This window comes from Tupaia chinensis, unplaced genomic scaffold, assembly GCF_000334495.1.
Source record: "Tupaia chinensis unplaced genomic scaffold, TupChi_1.0 Scaffold139935_1, whole genome shotgun sequence".
Taxonomy (NCBI): domain Eukaryota; kingdom Metazoa; phylum Chordata; class Mammalia; order Scandentia; family Tupaiidae; genus Tupaia; species Tupaia belangeri.
This window is the reverse complement of record NW_006199814.1, coordinates 1,511,798-1,535,298: the sequence shown is the minus strand read 5'-3', so window position 1 is coordinate 1,535,298 and position 23,501 is coordinate 1,511,798. Positions and strand designations below refer to the sequence as shown.

Below are 23,501 nucleotides of genomic sequence, written 5' to 3'. Positions count from 1 at the left end.
TGCCTTTCTGCCTGAGACCTTAAGTGCCAGATAATGACTGTCTCAATTCTGAGAGTATCCAGCACCAACCCTGGGCCCCACGCTGAGCCAACCATCAGAAGACAGCTGCCTACTTGAATGAATACTCTAAAATTCTTTTCCAAGTAATTTAATGTCTGCTGTGAGTGAAAAGACACAGTAGGAGTACACTACTGAGTGTCTTCCTTTGCCCTTTCTCTTTAAATTAGCCACATTTAAAACCTCTTAAGAAAAAATAATCCAAGCAAATTAATAAATAAATCCAAAAATATTCACTCTATTTACTTGGCTAAAGCAAGACCATGTTTTAATGTGTGTGTATGTATGTGTTAAATATTCATTAAGATTTTTAAAATATCTAGTTATAGGAGAACGTAAATATATTTGAAGCTTCCAGTCAGCAAACTGTGTCAACTGGATGATCTCTCGAGGTCTTAGAGGAAAAGAGTAATCTCCTAAGGATCTAGAAGGCAGAGAGGTCAAATTCCCAGAATGCCAAGAGATGCCACCAGCTGCTTGGCATGGCCCCTCAGGCCAGAAGTGTGGAAGCTGGGGGTTGGATCTCAGGTCACATGAGTACTCCTCTGCCAGAGAAGGGTGGATGAATCCCTGTCATAAACTCCATTATCTCTGAAAATGGCAAGATTCAGGGAAATGACTAGATCAGGTGACAGCCCCGAAGGAAAATCCAAAACCTTCTATGGAAGGATTTAACAGCTTTGAGGAACCTGAGCCTCTTCTCCTTATCTTTGGTTTTACTACTTCTAAATGCTTATAAGCTCTGTGATTTTTACACACTGGGAGCTAGTGACTGTTTATTCACTGTTCCGATAGCATAGAAGAGTCTTTACTTCAGAAATTTCATTTTACCTCAGAAATGGTCTCTCCTCACATGAAAAAGAAAAAGAAAAACAGACAAAACACATAAATGTCTCTGGAAGGGGTCATTCACTCCATTATTGATATCTTTGCCAATGAAATAAATGTCAGCTCTTTTCCTAGGTATGTTTTATTTTCTTGTCTTCTGTGATAGGAAATGGATTTGCTGTAATATGTACAAAAGCAAAGCTCATCATCTTGATTTCAAATCGTTTTCATATTAACAAGCTGATTATAAAATATCAGAATCATTATTCAATTAAGAATAAGTAGGGCCAGTAGTAACTACTTAAATAGAGTGATGATGTGTAGTATGAACTTTAGGTGTGACTTGGTATTTAACATACAACTGGGACCATTTAGTATTTTATCAGAATCTGGAGTGAACAAGAGGATTCTCAACTTATAAATGATACTAATTACAATGGCCTTGTTAAGATCTATGATAAAAATAATATCAAAGTGGTTTTGACAAATTATAAATGACCCACAAAAATAAGATAAAGACTAGTATGAAGTGAAATAATGTTCAAGGACTGTAAATAAAACAGATGCTAAGTGGGGGAAAAGGGCAAAACATAAGAAAATACCAAGTGAGAGTTGCCATTTTTGTGAAAGCCTGAGATGGGGAAAACCAAGATGCTGGTGAACATAATAGAGATGGAAATCCTCTATAATAATTCTACACTCCCCGTAAGAGACCAAGATCTCCAGGTTAAGAATCACTACTGTAACATTCCCTTTATTATTATTATTATTTTAGAGAGATTTTTGCTATAGGGTATGTATGCTTGCTTGGAGAGACAGAAAATGAGAAATCAGCCCTCAGGGGGGATGGCCATGTTGTAATCCTTTCTCTTCCACTCTCCTCTCGAGATTTTGGGCATGCATGCACATATGCCTGGCATGAGTTTCAAGCCACTGGGTCCAGGACTTGAATCGTGGTCGGCCATGTGGGAGTCCAATGACATAACCATTATACCATATATTGGTCCCATAACATTCCCTTTAAATAAAACCATACTATATAGTCCTTAGACAATCAGACACCCAAACTAAAATTGTCATTTGTTCCAAAACATTAAACATCTCAACAATTTGATGATATTTTAAAGGAAACATAAGGAAATATTTCAAAAGAAGTACCACACACAAGTTTCTTGACCTTACTTGGTCAGATTATTATTTTTTTTTTTAAGAGAGATTTTTGCCATAGGGCATGCGTGCTTGCTAGGGACAAAGGGGGAAAAAGTAAGAAATCACCTCCCAGGGGAATGACCATGCTGTGATTCCTTCTCCATTCTCCTCTTGGAATTTTGGCAGACACACACATGCACTCAGTGTCAGTTTCAAACCACCAGGTCTGGGACTTGAACTGTGGTCTACTATGTGGGAGTCCAGAGCCTTAACTACGACTCCACCTGCTGGCCTTAGTCAGACTTCTTAAGCATGGGTTTCCATTTTGATCTTAAGAGAGAAGTAGAGATTCTAGAGAAGCCCTAGGAAAAAGCAAAAGGAATCCAAAAATGAGGACAATGAACCCCCTCAAGATGGGGAAGGATTGTTTTGTCTACATGATTTGTTAGAAGGATTGGAAGGGAATGTGTAATGACCTTCAATTATAGTCATGTTATTATGAGATTTACAAGAGAAACACTGGCCAGACAATATTTTTAAAAAGAAGAAAGGGATATAAACTTAGCTTTAAAAAAAAAAAAAGCATTAGATTATATAGAAGGACTTCTGAGCAATAAGAGTGGTTAATCCCAGGAATATGTCACAAGAGTTTGTTTTTTAATAGTGGTTTGTTACATTCCTTACTTGTTTGTCTAGGTTTGTCCTCTCAAATCCTTCTACCTCCACAATCACAATTTGGTATATAACACACTCTACACACAGACTTACAATTAAACATAAGAATGCATATGAACACCCTCTATTCCAAGAGGGTACCTAGTTTGTTTTGAGGGGAAAGAGGAATTGAGTGGCACTGTTTTAACCAGTGGTTGAGAAGGCAAGTGGTAAACATCTGAAAGTAGAACACTGCAAAATGCATGCTTTGTATTTACCAAAAGGTCAGTATGAAACATTATCTCTATGGAAAGCCAGTCCATCCACTCCCTCCTACACATTGCATATTCACACAATTTTGCAGCTTGCATAAACCCCTATTGTGATATAAACTCATGAGAGAGTGTGGCTTCCACAAAGGCTGGTGTTCTGTGAATTTAAACCAGTGATTCTTTACCCTGGCTACAAATCATCTGGGAAACATTTAAAAATATGATGATACACACCTCATTCCTAGAAATGCTAATTTAATTGGTCTATCGTGAGGCCTTGGTCTATGTATTATTACTTTTGTAAGCCTTCCAGATGATGTTAATATACAGCCAGAATCAAGCATGATTTAGAATCTCAGAATTTCTTCATAATAAAACTATGTATCACAATAAAACTTTCAGGATCATAAGGGTCACCATGGGGAAATTATTATTTCTCTAAGTACTCATTTTGGGGGACCCTTAGCAATTTTATTAATATATGCTAATAGTCACTCAAATTTCTGTTATAAAAATACTTTCTGGAACTGTGCTGTAGCAATGACATAAGGTAGACTTTGTACATCTCATAATATTTGTGTGAACCAGCTCTGTTGTTTATCCCTTTGCCCATTCTTTCTCTTTTCCTCAAGAGGAAAGCCAGCTGGTTAGAATGCCAGAATGTCATCCCATTCCCTTTTCCATCCTGGATTCATGGCTCAGTAGCATCCATGGAATGGAACTCACCATATGTACTGTTTTCTTCTCTTAATGATGCTGCAAAACCCCTGCAGTGCTGGTAGCCATAGAAAGCTTCATAGGACCTGGAGATAGTTAGGTATCATTCATTTCTCCAGTGCCTGGTACAGAGATGAGACCCAAAGTCCCTGAGAAGAGGTTTACTGAAGCCAATCACTCATCAGAGTAGATGGGGAAAGCGAGTCTGAGTAAAGCTGAATCCTTGTCCTGTCTTAGACAAGTATCTCCTGGGTTACCTTGGGCCTTGGAAAAGTTGCTTCTACTTGCTGTACAGCAGTTTCTTTATCTATAACAACCAAGATATTGCAGACATTCTCCAAGTCACTATCATTTCAAATTCATTTCAAAATTCTATAATTCCAGTTGACCAGAATTCATGAAAGAGTGCCTAAAGGTGAAAAGTGCATAAAGCCCATGCACAGAGAATGATGGAAGGCCCCTCATCAATAGAATTTCTATTACCCTCTACCTAGATTTTGCCAGTTGGCATCCTCACTCTTAATATTCAGGTTGTGATTTAATTCAGTCATCTTTGAAATACTGAGCTATCAACAGATGGCATGCTGAATGCAAACATACCACAGTAAATATTTGGTACTGAAGAAGATCAAGAGCAGGGAGCATGGATTCATTTCCCCTTCTGATCTGGGTTCAGAACTCTGCGGTCTCCCCTTTTATTGCCCTTGCCTCCAAATTGACTATTTGTGTTCCAAGATGGATCCAAAAATCAGTTCCAAAATTGGCTACAAATGTTCAGTACTTTTTTGTGTTGTTGTTGCAACTGGTCATTTCGTCTTAGTTCACATAACAGAGAAATGCGTAAGTACTTGCAACTTTGGTTAGAGCTATGGTCTTTAAAAAAAGTCTAGCTAAATAGCAAACGCTGAAACTTTGAGTGCCGACAGTTGTCAAATTCACCTAGTTCATGTGGTCACATTTCTGAAGTTCTTTTAACAGCCCATCTGTGAGTAATAGGTTCAGATGACTAAAAGCTACAGGGTAGAAGCACTATTATTTTGAGTCAAATTTTCCCATTACCCAGCTCTAAAGGGTTTGTTTCTCTCTGACCCACATAAAGTTTAGCATTAGGGGCCTGGTATGATTTAATCCCATCATTTGGCACCCAGTTGTTTGATTTTCAAGGTTAAATATAAAGTTGTTTGAACTCCAAACCTTCTCAGGGAACCCACCAGCAATCTGAGCTAAGCTATGTCAAAATGGAACCCAAATTGGATGATGAGAGAAAACTATTAATCTCTCTTTTTTTTTTTTTTTTTTTGAGAGATTTTCACTGTAGGGCGCGTGCGCTCGCCAGACAGACAGAGAGAGACATAGAGACAGAAAGCGAGAAATCACCCCCCAGGGGGGATGGTCACGCCGCAATCCCTTCTCCTCCATTCTCCTCTCGGGATCTTGGGCACGCACGCACACGCGCCCGGCGTGAGTTTTAAGCCACCGGGTCCGGGACACGAACCGCGGTCGACTATGTGGGAATCCAGCGACATAGCCATTACGCTAACTGCTGGTTCCCTTAATCTCTCTTCTACATGATTAGTCACCTTTCGTCTACTGCTTTATCAAAATTATGCTAAGGCTACAATAAGTGAATGCAATCAATGAATGTAATTACTAACCCTCAGGACAGATAATAACATTCATAACTATCTTTAAAAGAAATTATATCCAGTAAACACTCCTTTTATTTTTTTCTTTTAATTTCCGGAGGGCGTGTGCACTTGCCAGAGAAAGACAGAGAAGAAAGAATTTCCCAATGGGGCGTGGTCACACCACAATCCCTTCTCCTCCATTTCTCCATCTTGTCAGGATTTGGGCACACGTAAGTGCCTGGCATGTTTTTTGAACTCCCTGGCTGGGACTTGAACCACAATGGGCCATGTGTGATCTGGTTCCACTAACCATTAGACAACAAGACCAGCCCAGGTAATTGCTCTTATCAGTAGAAGAAAGAAATATAACTTAGCCAAGAGCAGTATTTACTAATTCATTTATTTGATGACTATTAACTTAGCACCTACCACATTCTGAGAAATGCACAGTCTAGTAGCAGAAATCATAACCACAAACATACACACACACGCATACCATTAAATAAGTATGTGACAGGTTGGATGCAAAAAGGTCTCTGTGAGAAGAGGATGGAGGCTAGTAACAAATCTTTGTAGAAAGAACATTTGGGTTAAGATACCGCACATAACTTGGCATTATCCAGGTGGTATTTGATGGAAGGAGTGTTGCAAAAATACCAATATTACATAGGAAGGCCTTGAAGCAGGAAAGGGCTTGGGGCATTGTTCAGAGAGAAATTACTCAAGATTCCAGTCTACATTCAAGAAGCTAGCGTTTTGGGAAGGCAGGCAAGAAATTGACTTCCTCTATTAGCTCGAAAGCAAAGAAGTGAGCCATGAAAGAACACCACTCATCTTTGGTAATGATCTCTGAGTGAGCTTGAGCAGCCAACAGCCATCCTCACTTAGTTTACACTATCCCCATTTCAATGACCTATAACCATCCCATTGACCTTGGCCTGGCCCTATTTTCTCATTTCATTTATTTCATCCTTAAAAAGTAGTTACTTCAGGGACCAGCAGGTGGGGTGGTGGTTGAGGTGCTGGACTCCCACATGGCAGACCACCGTTCAAGTCTCAGACCTGGTGGCCCAAAAATCACAACAAATAAATAAATAAATGTTTAAAAATAAAAAGTAGGTACTTCATAAATACTGGGTGAATAAATGAATGAACTCATCACCTACAGTATCGCAAATCAAAGCTGCCTGAGATAAACCAGCAAGCATTCCAAGTTCTATGTTTTTTTCTAAATTTCAGGTCCTATCTCATCACACTATATTCTGATTTTCTAGAACAGTGCTTCTCTACCAGGAGTAGTTTTTCCTCCCCTTCCAGGAGCTGTTTGGCAATGTGTGAAGATATTTTTAGTTGTCACAATTTGGGGAAGGCTGCCTGAATCTAGTGGACAGAGAAGAGGAATGGTCATCACTGTACAGTGAATAAGACACTACTCCACCCCCAATCCCAACAACAGAATTATCTGACCCAAAATGACAATAATGGCCTATTGTAGGGTTTCGGAGCTGTCTTTTGAGAGACACATTATGCAGCACGTCAAAATTCTGTCCAATGGGCCATGATTGTCTGTTATTAGACCTCACAAGAACCCTAGTATATATCCTTTCTTCACTTGCCCTGCAGTGTTCCAACCTGCAGAGATACATTTCATCCATTTTCCATTTGTTTAATAAACAGATTTGACGCACTGGAGGTAAATATATTCCAACAATGAGGTAAGACAAAAGCTATTAGGAACACCAGTTTGACTTAACTGAATGGTAGGAAATAACCTCTGGCATCAGGAAGCGTATTGTAGAAACTGCAAAGAAGTTAATAGTGTTTATAAAGCTCTGATTCAAACAAACGTATATGCAGACCAATGGGTAGCCTGAAAATGGTGAAGACATTTCCGTTTCTTGTGTCTTTGATAGATTAGAAAGAGCTTTTATTTTCTCTTGTACGGTAATCATTCATATCTGTCTCATGACACGCCCAGAAGGTTAAAGAATAACAAACTCCCAAGTGTAAACACAGAATTCAGTCGGCAGGCCAGGTCTGTGGATGAATACTAATAATTGCATGTTTGAATTAAATAAGAGTTCCATGCACTAAATAAGTCAGGACTTTTCTACTGGGGACAGAAATTTCAACACCGTGAAGGGCTATAGTTATTTCTCCCCAAAGATGGCAAAGGTGTCTCTAAGTTATCACTTCTCTCTTTTGAAATTTAGAAATAATTACCCAGGCCCCATGCTCCTATCCCTGGATCTTGTTTGGCCTATTTTTACACTGTTCACTGTTTTATGTCACTTGTTTGGTGACACTCAATGTTAACAAGTGACACCAAGTTGACATAAAAGCCCAAAGGAGAAAAAAAAAAAAAGGAACCAAAAGATATGAAGCCTGCTTTGTACTGAGTCATCTGCAAATTAGTGTTCATGGTCATGAAAATGTCAGGGCCAGCAGGTGGCATACTGGTGAAGGAGCTGGACTCCCACATGGCCAACTGCAGTTTGAGTCCCAGGCCCAGCAGCTTGAAACTTACACCCGGAACGTGGGCATGCATGTCCGAAATCCTGAGTGAAGAATGGAAAAGGGATTGTGGCATGGCCAAATCCTCCCCCCACTGGGGGGGTGGTGGTGATTTCTCACTGTCTGTCTCTCTGTTGAGTGCAAACACAAATCTCTCCAAATAAAAAGAAAATGTAGGGTCATGTGAATTGGAGGGATATGGTTCCATTTCCTGAAACTGAAGACTTACGGCCAGCTGGTCTCACATGCACCAAGTGTGATTTTAGGGTCTCCATAAGAAAGGGCAGGCAGCCTACATGAAGTGGTATGAAAACACTCTGAAACCCCAAATTCTCATACCATTGAGGATAAAATTTTTTTGTTTCAGAGGAAATGTTTATGGGCTTCCCTAATAAAATATTACAAAATGAGTTGCTGAAAGCCACAGAAATGTATTTTCTCCTGATTTTGAAGGCCAGAAGTCAGAAATCAAGGTGTCAGCAGGGTCATGCTCCCTCTGAAACCAAGAGGACTTCTTCCTCATTTCTGTTTCTGGTGTTTGCTGATAATATTTGGCATCCTTTAGAATATAGCTACATAACTTCAATCAGCCTCCATCATCACATGGCCTTTCCCAGTGTGTTTTCACATGGCTGTCTTCTTATAAGGACCATGGTCATATAGGATGACCCTATCTGCCCTACTCCAGTGTGACTTCATGTTAGCTAATTACATCAGCAATGACCTGGTATCCAAATAAGGACACATTCTGAGATACTGAGGATTAGGACTTCAGCATAGCTTGTTGAAAAGGACATACTCAGTGCACAACAGAGTGTAAACTAGAAATACGTATTTTTGTTATTAGAACAGGGTAATTTAGTTTTAATTTTCAAAGTGTAATAAGAACGCTGAAATAATTAATACTACCTCTCAACAAGAGGAAAACCTGGTGGGTGCCTTCAAACAAAAGGAAAGAAGGAATAAGATAAGGCAAAGAAAGTCCTGTGTACTTGGTGTTGGTGCAACTTTCTCTGACTCGTCCACTTAATGAGTCAGCTGAGCCATCTTCTCCCCTAGGGCATGTTTGGTCACCACATGCCTCATGACAATAAACTAAAGAGGCTAATTGACTTGCTAGAGATGAGCTAATCCCTTTGCTCACTTAATGGCACAATGCAAAATAAGCAACTACCTACATGAACCAATTCAGGAATGGCAGCAGATTGGCCTTATTCAAAATCTCTCTCCATCTTCCTCTTGCTGTAACTGAAGTCCCTGACATTTCCCCAGTTCTCCTGGCCAGCGTGGGCCAGAGGTCTTGATGCACTAGGAACTGTCCTAAACATTTTGTATAAGTTAACTCATTTAATACTCAGAACCACCCTAAAACGTAAGTATTATCATACCCACATTTGACAGAGGCTTACTAGGTTGTAAAAGCTAATGCCAGAAAGCAAGAGCTCAACTCCAGCCTCCATGCTATTAACCAGGGCACCATATTGCCTTTCAAAAGTGCCTTTCAGAGCAACACAGTAACATCATACTCCCTCACATGAGTGCCATGTTTTTCAAATCATATCATCTTCGAAGAATGAGGCAGGTTTTATTTCTAAAAATGTCCTCAGATCAACAGCATCAAAATGCTGGAGGAGTTACTGATGCCTCAGACCACTGATTCAGAATCACAAAGCCCAGGAATCTGCATTTTAGCAAACATCCCCAGAAAATTCTTTTGAGTACACTAATGTCTAAGAGCTATTATCCCTAAAGGAGTAGGATATGGGGGAGGGGGGGGAAATAATGTTATGGTGAGTGAAGAAAAGCCAGAAAGAGATGACAAGACAATGGGTATCCTAGTGGTCAATCAAAGGCCTTCGGGGACTTGGCCAGAGAAGAGCAAAGTTGTTGGAGCTAAAAGAGCACTGAAAGTGGAGATTGAGAACAGAGAAAACTAGCCACATCCTCTGGCTCAGATCACACACCCTTTCCTTGGTAGAAATAGCTTTAAGCTGAGTCACTGGAGACATTTTCTATTGGTTTGGATGAGAAATATGGGTGCAGGCAAGGGGGAGCAACCAAAGGCTCTGGACTCAGAAATTCTCCCTCATCCTGTTTGAATGAGCAAGGCTGCAAAAAATAGAACCAGGACTTTGGGGTGAGGTTTAAAAGAGTGAGGTGATGGAGGGAGAAGACAAGAGGCTGAAGTCCTGGGTTTGGTCCAGCCTCTGATTATAACTTTCCTGAAGCTCAGTCTCTTCATCTGTAAAATGGGAAGACTAATATGCCCCTTGCAGGTCCTCACACACAGGACATGCTGTGATGTGAATCCACGTAGGCACATGGTACTCTATAATATAAGTCATTGTTATTCCCAGGTCTATGTACGGTGGGTCTCTTGCCTCAGAACATACCTTCCATGCCGATATACAAAGTCCATTAATGACTTAAAGGACAACCAGAAATGATGTTCCTCCTTCTCTGGGTACCTCCCACCCCCACGAAAAAAGAAACCAGTCACCAATATTCATTCTAGAGTATAAGTTGCCTATACGCCTTCCTCCAGCACCAGGAATGCGTCCTCACAGAAAGACAGACAAGAAAAAGTGGAGGCTAGAGGTACCAAAGGTACCAAAGCCACACTCCTCCCCTGCTCCTTCTTCAGTGGGGCTGGCTCAGGCTGTTCATCCTGCTCCCTCAAAGACCTCACCCCTAACCCATCATGCTCCAGTGTGTGTCCCAACTGCCAGGCCAGGTCTACATAACTGTGGTCATTCAGATGACTGGGTCAAAACCCAGACTACTTTTCATCTATATTTTCTAAATCATTTTTCTTTAAAGGTAAAGAATTCTGAACTTGAATTGCCCCCTCTTCTGTGGGCTATCCATGCTAACCAGGTCACCTAAATGATAACCAATCTCCATTTCATTTTGAGATTATCAGTGATAGTCTAAGAAAGCACTTCAAAAGTTCATGGAAAGTAAGTATTAGAAAAAACTATACAGATTTCCTTTACTTTTTTTGTACCAAAAAATTTGTACTTTAATTCCATTTTTGTCCACAGACTTTTGTAGTCCCCTTATAAAGCTATGAGAAAAAAACCAGCAAACAAACAAAAATAACAACAACAAAAAAACAACCAAGAAAATCATTTGGAATTAAAAAAGGATGCCAAAAAATAGATGAATACATAAGTAAAAGTGTTATTGGTGTTTTCAGCAGAGAATTCACAAGAGATAATATTATGGCTTCCCAGGAACATTTATAGCTCCTTTACAATTATATCTATTGAAGAAATATTTATTTGCTAGCCAATACGTGCCTAGTACTACCAGGTCTTATGGCGGATACTAGGATAGTTGCAACAGATGTAGACCCTACCCTAAATCATAGTCTTGGTCCAGTAGTTTATACATTCAGTGATCTTTTTTTTGGTGGGGAAATAAAAGACTACTTACCATTCTTATGAAAATAACCTACAACGTCCCAAGTTTGCAAAGAGAAGCAGAAGAGTGAAATGAGGCACTATAAATGTAAGACATATTCCCAGGCTTCTGTAATTACCAGAAAGTAATAAGGAGATCAATCCAGAGTCAAATCAGACTATAATAGAAGCCCAAGCCAGTGACTGCAAGTCCTCTTCATACCCCGACCGCACACTCTTAACCTTCTTCACTCACACACAGAAGTAGATAACTGTCCACCCTCTGCCTTCTTCCACCTTAAAACCTTGGTTAGTATCACAGTCCTCTTCCTTCCTCCCCAAGAGACTATCCTAGCAATCTGCCAGTCCAGGGGAGCACATGCCTGAGCCCCAAGCACAAGTCAATGTCAGTGTTCCCTCCCAGGTTTGCATTTTCCTCAGGCCATGGGTGAATCTGAGAACTCAGGTAATCTACAGGCATTTACAATATAACCCAGGCCTCCTGGTCTCAGGAGGAGCTGCAAGAACACTGCAGCCTCTTCCCCAGTGGTGCCAGTTTGGCCCAGAAAAGCTTGAAACGACATGCGTATTAAAGCAAAGTTCTTATGTTCTGGTAACATTTAATTGCACTATTTCTCAATCCTCTCAGCACCCATACACTCCCGCACATTTATTCCATTGACTTCAAAGACAGCTCAACATGTTGGAAATATGTGTGGGAACAAAGAAGGGAGTTTAAAATTGGCCTAACCCCTCTCTGTGTATGACTGGGATTGGTATATAGGCTAAGATTTTAGAAGTAGGTATCTGATTTGTTAAAAATGTGTGTTTGTTTATACTGGGTTTAGAATAATGAAAATAAGCTAGGATTTCTATCATCAGTTTGTTATGCTTTTCATAATAATGAATAGTCATTTATACTTGTCCCCATAACACACATTTATGGGCTTAAATTAGCAAAAGCCTTCCAGAGAGTATTTCCATTTATTTAGCCACCAGTGTCCAAATGCCATCCAGCACATGGGGAGATCCCAGGGAGAAGTAGGAGCAAACACAGGCTCTTAGACATGGAGAAGTAAAGTGCCATGAGTGAAAAGGAGCTGTTATTAAATTCAAAGGGTCATGGTACATTCCACTGTAGTCTTTTTACATGAGAAAAGAAAAGAAATTTTGCTAAAAATACAGTGAGAGTTCAAAAAGTTAATGAAAAATGGAATTAAAGTATGGTGCAAGAAAGGTTTGAAATACAAACATAGTTTTTTTTTTCCATAAAACACAGTTTTTATAATTTTTTTTTTTGAGAGGTTTTTGCTATAGGGAGTGTGCACTCACCAGAAAGACAGAAAGAGACAGAGAGATAGAAAGCGAGAAATCACCTCCCAAGGGGTATGGTCATGCCACAATCTCTTCTCCTCCATTCTCCTCTTGGGCACACATGCACATGCGCCCAGTGTGAGTTTAAGCCACTGGGTCCAGGACTCAAACCGCGGTTGACTATGTGGGAGTCCAGCGACATAGCCATTACTCCAACTGCTGGTCCCTGTAAACTTTCTGAAGACTCCCTCATATAGATCTCCTGCCTTGCTCTATACTACCTGGAGCTGGCTATGAGTCTGTATTTTAACAATTACCCTTCCTTCAGTGATTTATTTGTAGCATTATCGCTTCTGAGAGCTCCCGAGAAATGAAAACACACTGCTAGTGCATTCAGAGCATTATATTCAAGGGTCTAGGTTTAATGATTGGCCCTCTAGATGGAGCTGGCCTTTAGTTTTGGGTGCATATCTGGTTACAAATCCAAGCCGCTATATTTATAGGCTGGTAGTGCTACCCAAACATTATCAGTAGCCTAAAATTTTTCTATTAGTCTATTTGGCATAAATAGTAAGAAGTTGTAAATGCTGTATTTCCTTTTACGTTTCTGGATTTTGCCCTAGGACCAAATTCCAGAGCATTTGCTAGACATTCACTTTTCTGTAAGTGTAAAAATTCAATTGTCTAATAGAAAAGAGCAATAAAATACAAAATAAGAAATGATTATTAAAATAAACGTGATTTGTTTAGAATTATATTATTTGTCTATAGCTGTGTAACAAACTACCCCCTAAATTCAGTGGCCTGCAACAACAATAATCATCTTAACAGTTTCTATGTCAGGAATCAAAGTGTGAATAATTTAAGTGGTTCTGTTCAGGGATCTCATGGGGTTCTATCCAGGTGTCAGGGCTACCATCTTCTCAAGGACAAGCAGGGGGATGATCTTCATCCAACCTCACTCACATGGTAGATGGCAGGATTCAGTCTGGGGCTGTTGGCATGTGGGGTTCTGTGCCTCAGTGGTTGTTGACCACAGGCCTCAACCTCGGTTCCTTTCCACATGGGTCTCTCCACAGTGCAGCTCAGAACACGGCAGCTGGTTTCTAGCAAAGCAAACAAGTAAGACAGCAAAAAGGCAAGTAAGACAATTGTCACAACCCTTTGTGACCTCATCTCAAGATTGGCAGCCTATCAGTTTAGCCATGTGTTACTATTTTTAAAGTAAATTACTAAGCCCAGCCCACACTCAAAAGGAGGGTATCACACCAGGACATGAATACCAGGAGAGGGGCTCACCCACAGCAATCTTAAATGCAATCTATCACATCCAAATGTGATTTTTCAAGATGAAAAAAAATGTATTAACTTGTTTCAGACATACACAATTTATCATCCTATTTATTTATGCTTTGCTAAAACTAATAGTAATGTAAAGCTAACATATTATGATACAGGTTAAGCAGTCTACTATGGGAACAGCGTCTATTACTGTTAAAAAAATACAAAGGGGCCAGATGGTGGCAAAGCAGTAATGCAACACTCTTTGAGGCTGGACCTCCCTAAACACACTGAGCATGCACACGCCCTTGATCCAGGGCTGCCTAAACTGGGGTGGATTGCAATGTGAAGACCATGTTGGGAGCATTTTTTTTCTCTCTCCTTTTTTCTTCCCCCTCTCTCTTTCTTTCTCTTTGAACAAAGAAATAAATAAACTTTAAGAAAAGGCAAGATATGTTGAGGTCAGAAATTGAATTCATGTTTCCAAATAAGGAGATGTATATCTATTAAACCAACTAATAGGAATTAGTGTTTTAGGGACACCAGAAACATGAACAGCTATGGTTTAAAAATAAGTGCATATATGTATCACATAAGAAAAAGTCTAGGGGTGCTGATATGATTTCAACAGCTTGATAATGGCAAAAAGCAGCATATTTTGAATCTCTTGACCGTTTAATCATACATGTTACGTCGTGGTCACTCAATGACTTCTGTCCATGTAAGCAATGCCACCATGTTCTAACAGGATGGAGGAGGAAAAAGGCAATGCCATAGGTAAGATAAAACTTCCCCGGGAAGCCAGCCCAGCAGAATTCTACTTAGATCTCACTGTCCAGGACTGAGTCTGGCTTGCCCTAAACTAATCACTTTTCCAGGAAACTATCAATAGCATTACCATGGCAATTCTAAACCATTCATGACTTCTCTCTGAGATCAAAGGCTTACTACTGTTATCTGAATAAATTAGAATTCTGTTTGCAGAGCAGTGGGACTCTGAATTTGAACAGGCAACAGAAAAATCTTCTGTAAACATTTTATGTATTGTTTTTGTGTGTTCTGTATATACACTGTAATCACAATTCTCACTAACAGTAAGAGATATTTTCCTATAGAAATAGAATGTTAAACATCAGTGTGTACAAAATTCCAAATGTACTTAGAATTTCCCTCCTGAAACTTTCTTATTCAGAAATAAAATAAAATAAATATTTTTATTCAGATTTTGAGTAAAGAAAAATGAACCCATAGTGTTTTTTCAAGCCTGTGTACATATAAACTGTTTTTAAAATATTGTCTTCAGATCCATTTAACAAGATGAAATCTTCAGAGACGTACTGCATTAGACAAGTATTATCAAAACATAAGAAGACAGATTGCTTTTCTTGACGTCTGCTGCTAGATTTTTGTTAACTTATGTTTCTGAAGCTGTAGCATCATAAGCCAATGTTGTTCAAAGGTATTTAATGTCATTTATAAAAATCTAGTAATATAAACTGTTGATTCCTTATAAAGCATCTGTGAAGACACATAAATATCACTGAAGCCTTTGATCTTTAGGTCTGTATAGTGAGTTTTGCCAGGACAACTTGTTCCATAGATGACAGAACAGAAAATCAGTTGTTGGAGGAATAATCCAACCTACTCTGTGGCATCTGATTCTAAGAAATTCAATGGCATCTACATCTTCTGGGTTTGTTGTTTCCTTATTTTAAAGCAAATTTCTAATTTCTGTTCTGCTCCAAATCTAAGTGAGCAGATAAAGTACTGCTTCCGACCAAGCCCTTAAAAAAAGAGTAAGTGGAGTGACGCCCCTAGTAAATGGCACTCAGGAGTAACTGTGTTCATCAGAGACAAATCAAACTGATGCTGCATATAAGTAATAAGCACATTGAGGATTGTGAGAAAGTTCCATCATTCACTTGACAAATAGACTTGTGGAACTTCTTGAGAGTAAGGCGATACTTAAGTTCAGATGTGAGCCTAGCTGCCTTTTGCACTGGTCACAAAATAGAGCATTGAGACTGATGGGTGGTGTGTGGTGATAGCAGGCAATAGGGGAAGAGCCCAGGAGAGTTCTTAAGCCTGAGTTCCAATCCCATATCTGCCATTGAAAGTCCAGTCATATCACTTTGATCATCAATTTCTCCCCCTCAAGTGGGACTCCATTTCTTTAAAGATCTCCTCGGTTCAAATATCTATGCATCCACCAAAGCAGCTATTCTTTGATTGATATGGAATTTTCAATTGCCTTAAATAGAATAATGGAATGACTGTTCATTTAGCAGAATTTTGTTGGGAGCCTACTCCATAGCCCGGCGTATAAGGGAACCTGGATCCCACATAGCCAACCTCTGTTGAAGCCCTGGTCTTGGTGGCTTGAAGAACATGTCAGACACATGCATATGCATGCTCAACATCTTGACAGGATAGAGAAATGGAGAAGAGATTATGGTATGGCCACACCCCATTAGGAAGTACTTTCTCCTCCCCTTCTCCCTGTCCCTGCAAGCACAGGCTCACTCTTACAACAATAACAAAACAAAAAAGCTCTGTTGGGTGTAGTAGATTCTGAATACAAGTTAAAAAGTACAATTAGGATTTTCTTTAATATTCTTTCTAGTTTTCATCACCCTAGATATATAAAAATGTTTGTCCACACTGTAAAAAGGATATTTCTCCTATGCTCACATAGAAATCTTTTAAGTCAATGCCTTGGAAGGCAACATGAGACTTACAGAAGACCTAGAAATATGAATGGGGCTGGCAAGGAAAGTAAAATATATAGGGAGTATGATGTAAGCTCTTAGGGAAATGGTGTGGAGCACAAAGCTGAATACAGGCCTGCGAATCAGGAAGTCAGAGTTCCAATTTCACCTTTTTCACTAATTCATTTGGGACCTTGAGAATGTCTGGCCCATTTAATCATTTTCTGCCTCAGTGTACATATTTTCCAATTAGAGTGACAGTCCCTGGTAGATACCTAGGATTATGAGAACAAATTATTCAAGGCTATAAAAATAAAATCAGTACCAAAAGTATAAATAAACAATATAAGATATTTAAATAAACTTCTAGTTACTAGACATCCTCAGAGGAAACATTAACAAAAATAAGTCCTATAAGAATCAAAATGTGAATATTTTAGAAGGCATATCTGTTTCAGAAAATATTAAGCAAGGCTATTGTAAGGGCTTGTAGTTCCAGGGATACAGACAAAAGGAGTGCAAACTTGCTTCTTAGTATCTATGTGACCTCGATCAATTTCTTTTTTCTTTTTTAGAGAGATATTTTGCTCTAGGGTGAGTGCACTCACCAGAGAGACATGGAGAGGCAGAAAGTGAGAAATTATTCCCCAGGGGGGATGGTCACACCAGAATCTCTTCTTCATTATTCTCTTGGGAATTGGGACACATGTGCACATACACCCAGCGTAAGTTTTAACCCACTGGGTTGGGAACTCAAACTATGGTCGACTAAGTGGGAGTTCAGCTACGTAACCATTACACCATCTGCTGATCCTTTCATCGATTTCTTAATTTCCTTAGGTACTCTCATCTGTAAAATGGGTATAATTGTGGAGAGTGGCCAATCTGAGCAAACATAGCAACCTTTAGACACATGCAGAAACATGGTTCTGTGAGTTCCATTTGCATAGTGATTAAAGCAATTTGCATGTGAATATGCTAGCTGTAGCATATTCTAAGGACTCCACATGTCTAAGGACTCCACATGTGTGTATAGTATTTTGCCCCAAAAAAGATCAGAGAAACTACATGGTGCCAGTCTTTTTTGCATCTTCAGATGATTAACATTCAAAACAACTGGCTTTACATTCCATTTTCTCTTCCCCCATTTTCTGTCCTCTAAAAGAATAAACCTGAGGCTAGTTCCAGGTCACAATTTCTCCATCAGAGAAATTAGGCCCACCCAATCCTCCCTTTTCTATACTTGTATGTCTGTGTGTGATTATTTTTATGTTTATTTCTAATGCACAACCCCCACACTCAGAAAAACACATTCTGCAGTAGGTCCTGGCAAATAATAACATGCATCTCAGTTGACTGTTATGGAGGTGCTTACAAATAGACTTAAAATTTCCTTCCTAAGGCCAGCAAGTGATGTGGTGGCTAAGGACACTGGACTCCCACATGGCCAATCATGGTTCAAGTCCTGGACCCTGCAGCTTGCTTTCTTACTTTCTTTCTGTCTCTCTCTTGCTTTGCCCGTCTCTGGTCAAATTAATATACATACATAAATAAATGAAGTTAAATAAAATAATTCTTTAAATTTTTTTTTTTAATTTCCTTCCTGAAAATAGACTTATTTTGAACCAATGGTAGGTTTTGAATTCATATCCACTGTGTGCTTTGTGGCCCGGTCAGTACAGTCTGTGGCAAGGTGGGAAAGACAGCTAGATCCCATTTAGCCAACTGTGTGGTTTGAGTCCTGGACTGGTGCCTTGAGAAATACAGGCACGTGTGTGTGTGTGTACGGTATGCCTGAAATATCAAAAGAAGCAGGAGAAGGGATGGTAGCACTTCCATTCTTCATGAGGGCTGCTTTCTCAGTTTCTCTTTCTCTCTCTCTCTCTCTCTCGTGAGCACACGTATTCTCTGGCAAAGTTGAAAAAAAAAAAAAAAAAAAGAAAACGAAGAACAGCTTAGTCACCCAGAGCAAATAATTTCTTAATGCTACTAGTTATTTTTTAAGTTCATTTATTTCTTCCATTAGCAAGAGATACAGAATGACACTACCCTCAACAGGGTCTTGATGCCATGACTCACCCCAACTTCAGCCAGTTTGGATCATATACCCATGTATGTTGGGTATACTCAGAGAGGTGTCCAGATGTGAACCTGAAATCTTCACTTGTGGGTCAGCTCCTCAGAACATTGTATTTTACCACTGCACCATCATCCAGGCCACTAATTCTACTATTTATTGAGCATTTACTATATTGCTATGATCTGCACTGTTCTAAGTATTTTCCATAAATTATCTCATGTACTCCTCATGAAAACTTAATATGGTTACTACTGTAGAAATGGAGGTCAAGAAAAAACTAAGCTTTATTTCTGACTATTGTGTTTCTTTAACCTGTCATGGTTTTTTGTTCTTGTTTTTCTGGGGTTTTTTTGGTCAGGTGCAATTAATTGGCTGTTCTTTTAATATTCTTAAAACCACTTTAACATTACAAGACTAATGCAACAACTAACTGAATATATTTATATAATATGCTATTTTATTGTGTTGTCATTGACCCATAGGGACCTGTTCTAAATTCACTTGGATGCTTGAGGATAAATTGTGCTTGTTAACAGTTTTTAGAAAGCACTGACAATGCAGGCACCCAGAAACGTACTAAGAAACTTAAAAGGAGGCTGCAGAATTTCAAATATGTTCATTGAAAATAGTATTATATGTATGCTTAGGAAACTAGAGTTATTACCAAGTCAACAAATATTAGTAACTATTCTTCCCTCAGAAAAGAATCTCAAGGCAGACTTGCTTAAAGTCTACTTTGTGAGAAGACAGGAATCTTCTGCCTGCTATACAGTTCTTCCTAACCCTTTAGAGTTAATAGACTATAAACTGATAAGGCCTCTCTAATAAAAGTGATTCCATTACACATTCAAAATGTGTTTACCTGTTTCAGGGCATCCACACACAGCCATTGCCCATCCTTTGACATCAGATTAAGAACATTGCCCATCCTTTGACATCAGATTAAGAACACCTGCACTAGCATTTTTAATTTTGAATTCACCAAATCCTCTTACAAAACAAATTCATCTTTGAAAAATAAATTAAAGGTGGTTCTTTGGCATTGAACAGTTGCATGGAGACATCCAATTTCTCATCCCCTAATCCTGAGCTTGGCTGCATTGCTGCAGGTAGTCATTAACTCTTTTGGGTTTCAAACTACTTTAAGTCCCTTCATACAGCTGCCACACTTGAGTGGTTGAACTGGCTACCCAACTATGTGTAAAATAATACCTAGTTTGGCCTCACCCTGTCTTTCCGGTCTTGGCCACACAGATTGACTCTGCCTGTGACACTGACTTTACTCACCCTTGCTTGTTTCTGGAGCTTTGCTCACAGAGTTTCTAAGATCCCTACTTCCTTCCTTTCCAAATCATACCCTATTAATCTCATCACCCCATGAAGCCTTCTTCATAACTCACAGTTCAAAATTATCTAATTTTTTGAAGAAATTTTCCTCACTTACCATTTGAAGAGTCATTAATCAATTTTGAACTATTGATAACTACTCTCTAATATCGTGTGTGTGATTGTCTTCAGAAGCAGTTAAATTATGTCATGGTCTTTACATGTTACTGAATGCCTATATCTGAATCAAGGGTTTGACTTTAAGGCAAGAACTTTGATCACATCCATCCATTTGGTTTTCCCTTGGGCAGCAGTTTTCATTAACATGGTCAAACACAAAAACAAACAAACAAAAATACCAGAGAACATGCTCTCAAGGTTCTCCTGGACTTGCCCTAAGAGTTAATGTAAGGTCAGAGTAGAGTCCAATTGATATATAATATGTATTTCCAGTGAGCTCCAAATGTTGCTATCACTGTTGTTTTCTTTTAAGCATGTCACATAGAACTGGCACATAAAACCTAATATAGGTTTGTGGATATTGATGAATGGCTTTTTGCTCCCTCTTTTTTTCTATTCTTATGCTCACATTCTGTCATTTCTTCCTTTTAGATTGACTTCGAAGATGTGATTGCAGAACCAGAAGGAACTCACAGTTTTGACGGCATCTGGAAGGCCAGCTTCACCACCTTCACAGTGACGAAGTACTGGTTTTACCGCTTACTGTCTGGCCTCTTTGGCATTCCAATGGCACTCATCTGGGGCATTTACTTTGCCATCCTCTCTTTCCTGCACATCTGGGCAGTGGTACCATGCATTAAGAGCTTCCTGATTGAGATTCAGTGCATCAGCCGTGTCTATTCCATCTACGTCCACACCTTCTGTGACCCATTCTTTGAAGCTGTTGGTAAAATCTTCAGCAACATCCGTGTCAACATGCAGAAAGAAATATGAATGACATTTCAAGGATAGAAGTATACCTGATTCTTTTTTTTTTCTTTTTAATTTTCTTGGTGCCGATTTCAAGTTTCAAGTTGCTAGTACAGCAAGCCTTCATGAATGAATTATCTTGGTTCAGAACAAAAAAATCACTATCTCTTCTGAGCTATTTCATCTGGGGTTTTTTGGCAGTCTGAATTTTTTAAACCCATTTAATTCTTTGTCTTTACCTTTTTTATTTGCGTGTGGATCGATCATTGTTTTATGGACTAAAATATGAAAATATTATTGAAAAATATTTGAGAAAAATATGAAGAATGAAGGAGAAAAAAAAAGAACCAATAACCTCAATTGCCTGCTTTAAAATGTTGATCATTTTATGGGAAGGGAAGAATTCCAGGTTATGGAAATTGAGTGTACAGGTTTGTGGGCAGATCTTAAAGCAAACTTTTTCTCCAACATCTGAAGAGTTAGTGGATCACTGCCATTCATTTTAATGACCCAGTGGGATCTAATGATCTGTGTCAAGTTAGGAAACATAATCTTCTGCATTCACATGATTCAACTAATGCCTTACTCTTCTTGAAATTTTAACCTACAATAGTATCTGTACCTAAATATTTGTTATATATTACAGATAACGAGACCTAAGTGCCCTCCTGTTTTGTTTTTGTTATTGTTTTTTTTACATTTTCCTTTTCAAATAGGATCTAATTCATCAACTTTCGCTAAGTCTCTCTAAAGATCGGAATTAGAAAATCCATTAGCTAGATCTCCATGCTTGTCTCTACTCTGAGAGAAGAGTCCGGTGAAGCTCCTGTCTGCACTTGATCATGCGGCATCTTTCTCCACAACACGTATGGTGGACATTAGCCTGATGAAACAAATTAAAGTGGACAAATGGGGCTGAGCCTCTCTGGGCTGGCAGGAGTGGAAGCCAACTTTCCCTGCCTCTCATCAGCTGAATGAGGTCAGCATGTCTATTCAGCTTCATTTATTTTCAAGAATAATCACGCTTTTCTGAATCCAAACTAATCCATCACTGGGGTGGTTTAGTGGCTCAACATTGTGCTCCCTTTTCAGCTGATCAGTGGGCCTCCGGGGAAGGGCTGTCAAAGTGGAGGCCATTGTGTGAGACTGTCAGAGTTGTTGCAAACATGACCCTTCTAAGTAAAGCACTTGCAACCGTCTGTTATGCTGTGACATGCGGCCCCTCCCCCTGGCCAGGAGCTTTGGACCTAGCTAGTCCAAGCATCACTTAGTTTAGAGAGAAGATGGGGGAGGAGGCGATAATAAAAGATGGAGGTAATTTTGCTGGAATCAGTTCAAATTCTTATGAACTCAAACTGAGGAATTTCACCTGTAAACCTGAGTCATACAGAAAGCTTCCTGGTACAGCCAAAAGCTTTTTATTCCTCCTGCTCATATTGTGATTCTGCTCTTCGGGACTTTTTTTTTTTTAACCTTCAGTTATGCTTTTATTTTTATTTTCATACGCTCAATTTTTTTTTTTTTTTTGCTTCTTCCAATTTTCCTGACACTTTAATTACCAACCTGTCGTTACCTACTTTAATTTTTTTTTTTTTTTGCATTTAAAACAGACACTGGCATGGACATAGTTTTACTTTTAAACTGTGTACATAACTGAAAATGTACTATACTGCATACTTTTTAAATGTAAAGATATTTTTATCTTTATATGCGGAAAATCACTTGGGAAATGGCTTTGTGATGCAATCTGTAAACTGTGTATCCCAAGACATGTCTGTTTATATAGATGCTTAGTGCCTGATGCAAATCAAATGCTGGTCCAAAAAACTGCTGAAATTTTATATGCTTACTGATATATTTTACACTTTTTTTATCCTGCATGTCCTATAAATGTTACAAGTCTCCACAATAAAAATGTTTAACAGTTCAACAGTCCGTTTCATCATTTTCCCCCCAAATAGGTGTTTATGTGTCATTGTCTATGTAGCTGTGTCTGTGTGTTTGCATACAGAGAGCATATGCATGGTATGTGGTATATATCTGTGGTGTGTTTGCCAGGGGGAGGGGGCACGGCATTCCATTTTTCAATATTTCAGTCATTTAAGTGGGCTCTTTCTGCTAAGATCATGACCATTCATAGTTCAGACAAAAATTTTAATTAATACTGGAGGGTTTTTTTTTTCACAATTTATCCAATATTTTACGTATGTCATCTCATTTGAGCCCCCAACAACCTTGTGTGATAAATACTAATACTCTTACTTGGCAAATAAAATGGTTTCTATTTGAGGGGTGATGCTAGCTTTGTTATGCCTTAAGTGAGATTTTTTTGAGAGTTATTATTTCAGTCACAGTTTATTTTTATTTTTGTTTTTGGCTAAGTCTACCTTCAGGAGTTTTATATTAGTCAGGGTCTTTAGCAAAATGTTGCCAACAGGAAATATAGATAGAGATAAAAATAGAGATAGCAAGAAAATTATTACTTGAAGGTCTGAATACAACAGACTATTTATATTTAGTTCCATCCCTGGACTCAAATAACGACATAGCTTTGGACAACTATTTGTCCATATTGGGAATACACAGCTTCATATGTCACACATTTTAGTAACATAGTAATACACATCAGTCCACGGGAG

At 39.0% G+C, this 23,501-nt stretch overlaps 1 protein-coding gene across 3 annotated transcripts in view; it reads left to right on the top strand.

Moving 5' to 3' along the window:
• Positions 1-22,792, top strand: part of CAV1 (caveolin 1) — a 45,208-nt gene extending 22,416 nt beyond the window's left edge. For all 3 annotated transcript variants that reach the window (XM_006162378.3, XM_014593212.2, XM_027765917.1), the window contains exon 3: positions 20,545-22,792. In XM_006162378.3, the coding sequence (XP_006162440.1) occupies positions 20,545-20,886 (342 nt within the window). In that variant the 3' untranslated portion in view covers positions 20,887-22,792. The remainder of the gene's footprint in view (positions 1-20,544) is intronic.
• The last annotated feature ends 709 nt before the right edge of the window (positions 22,793-23,501 follow it).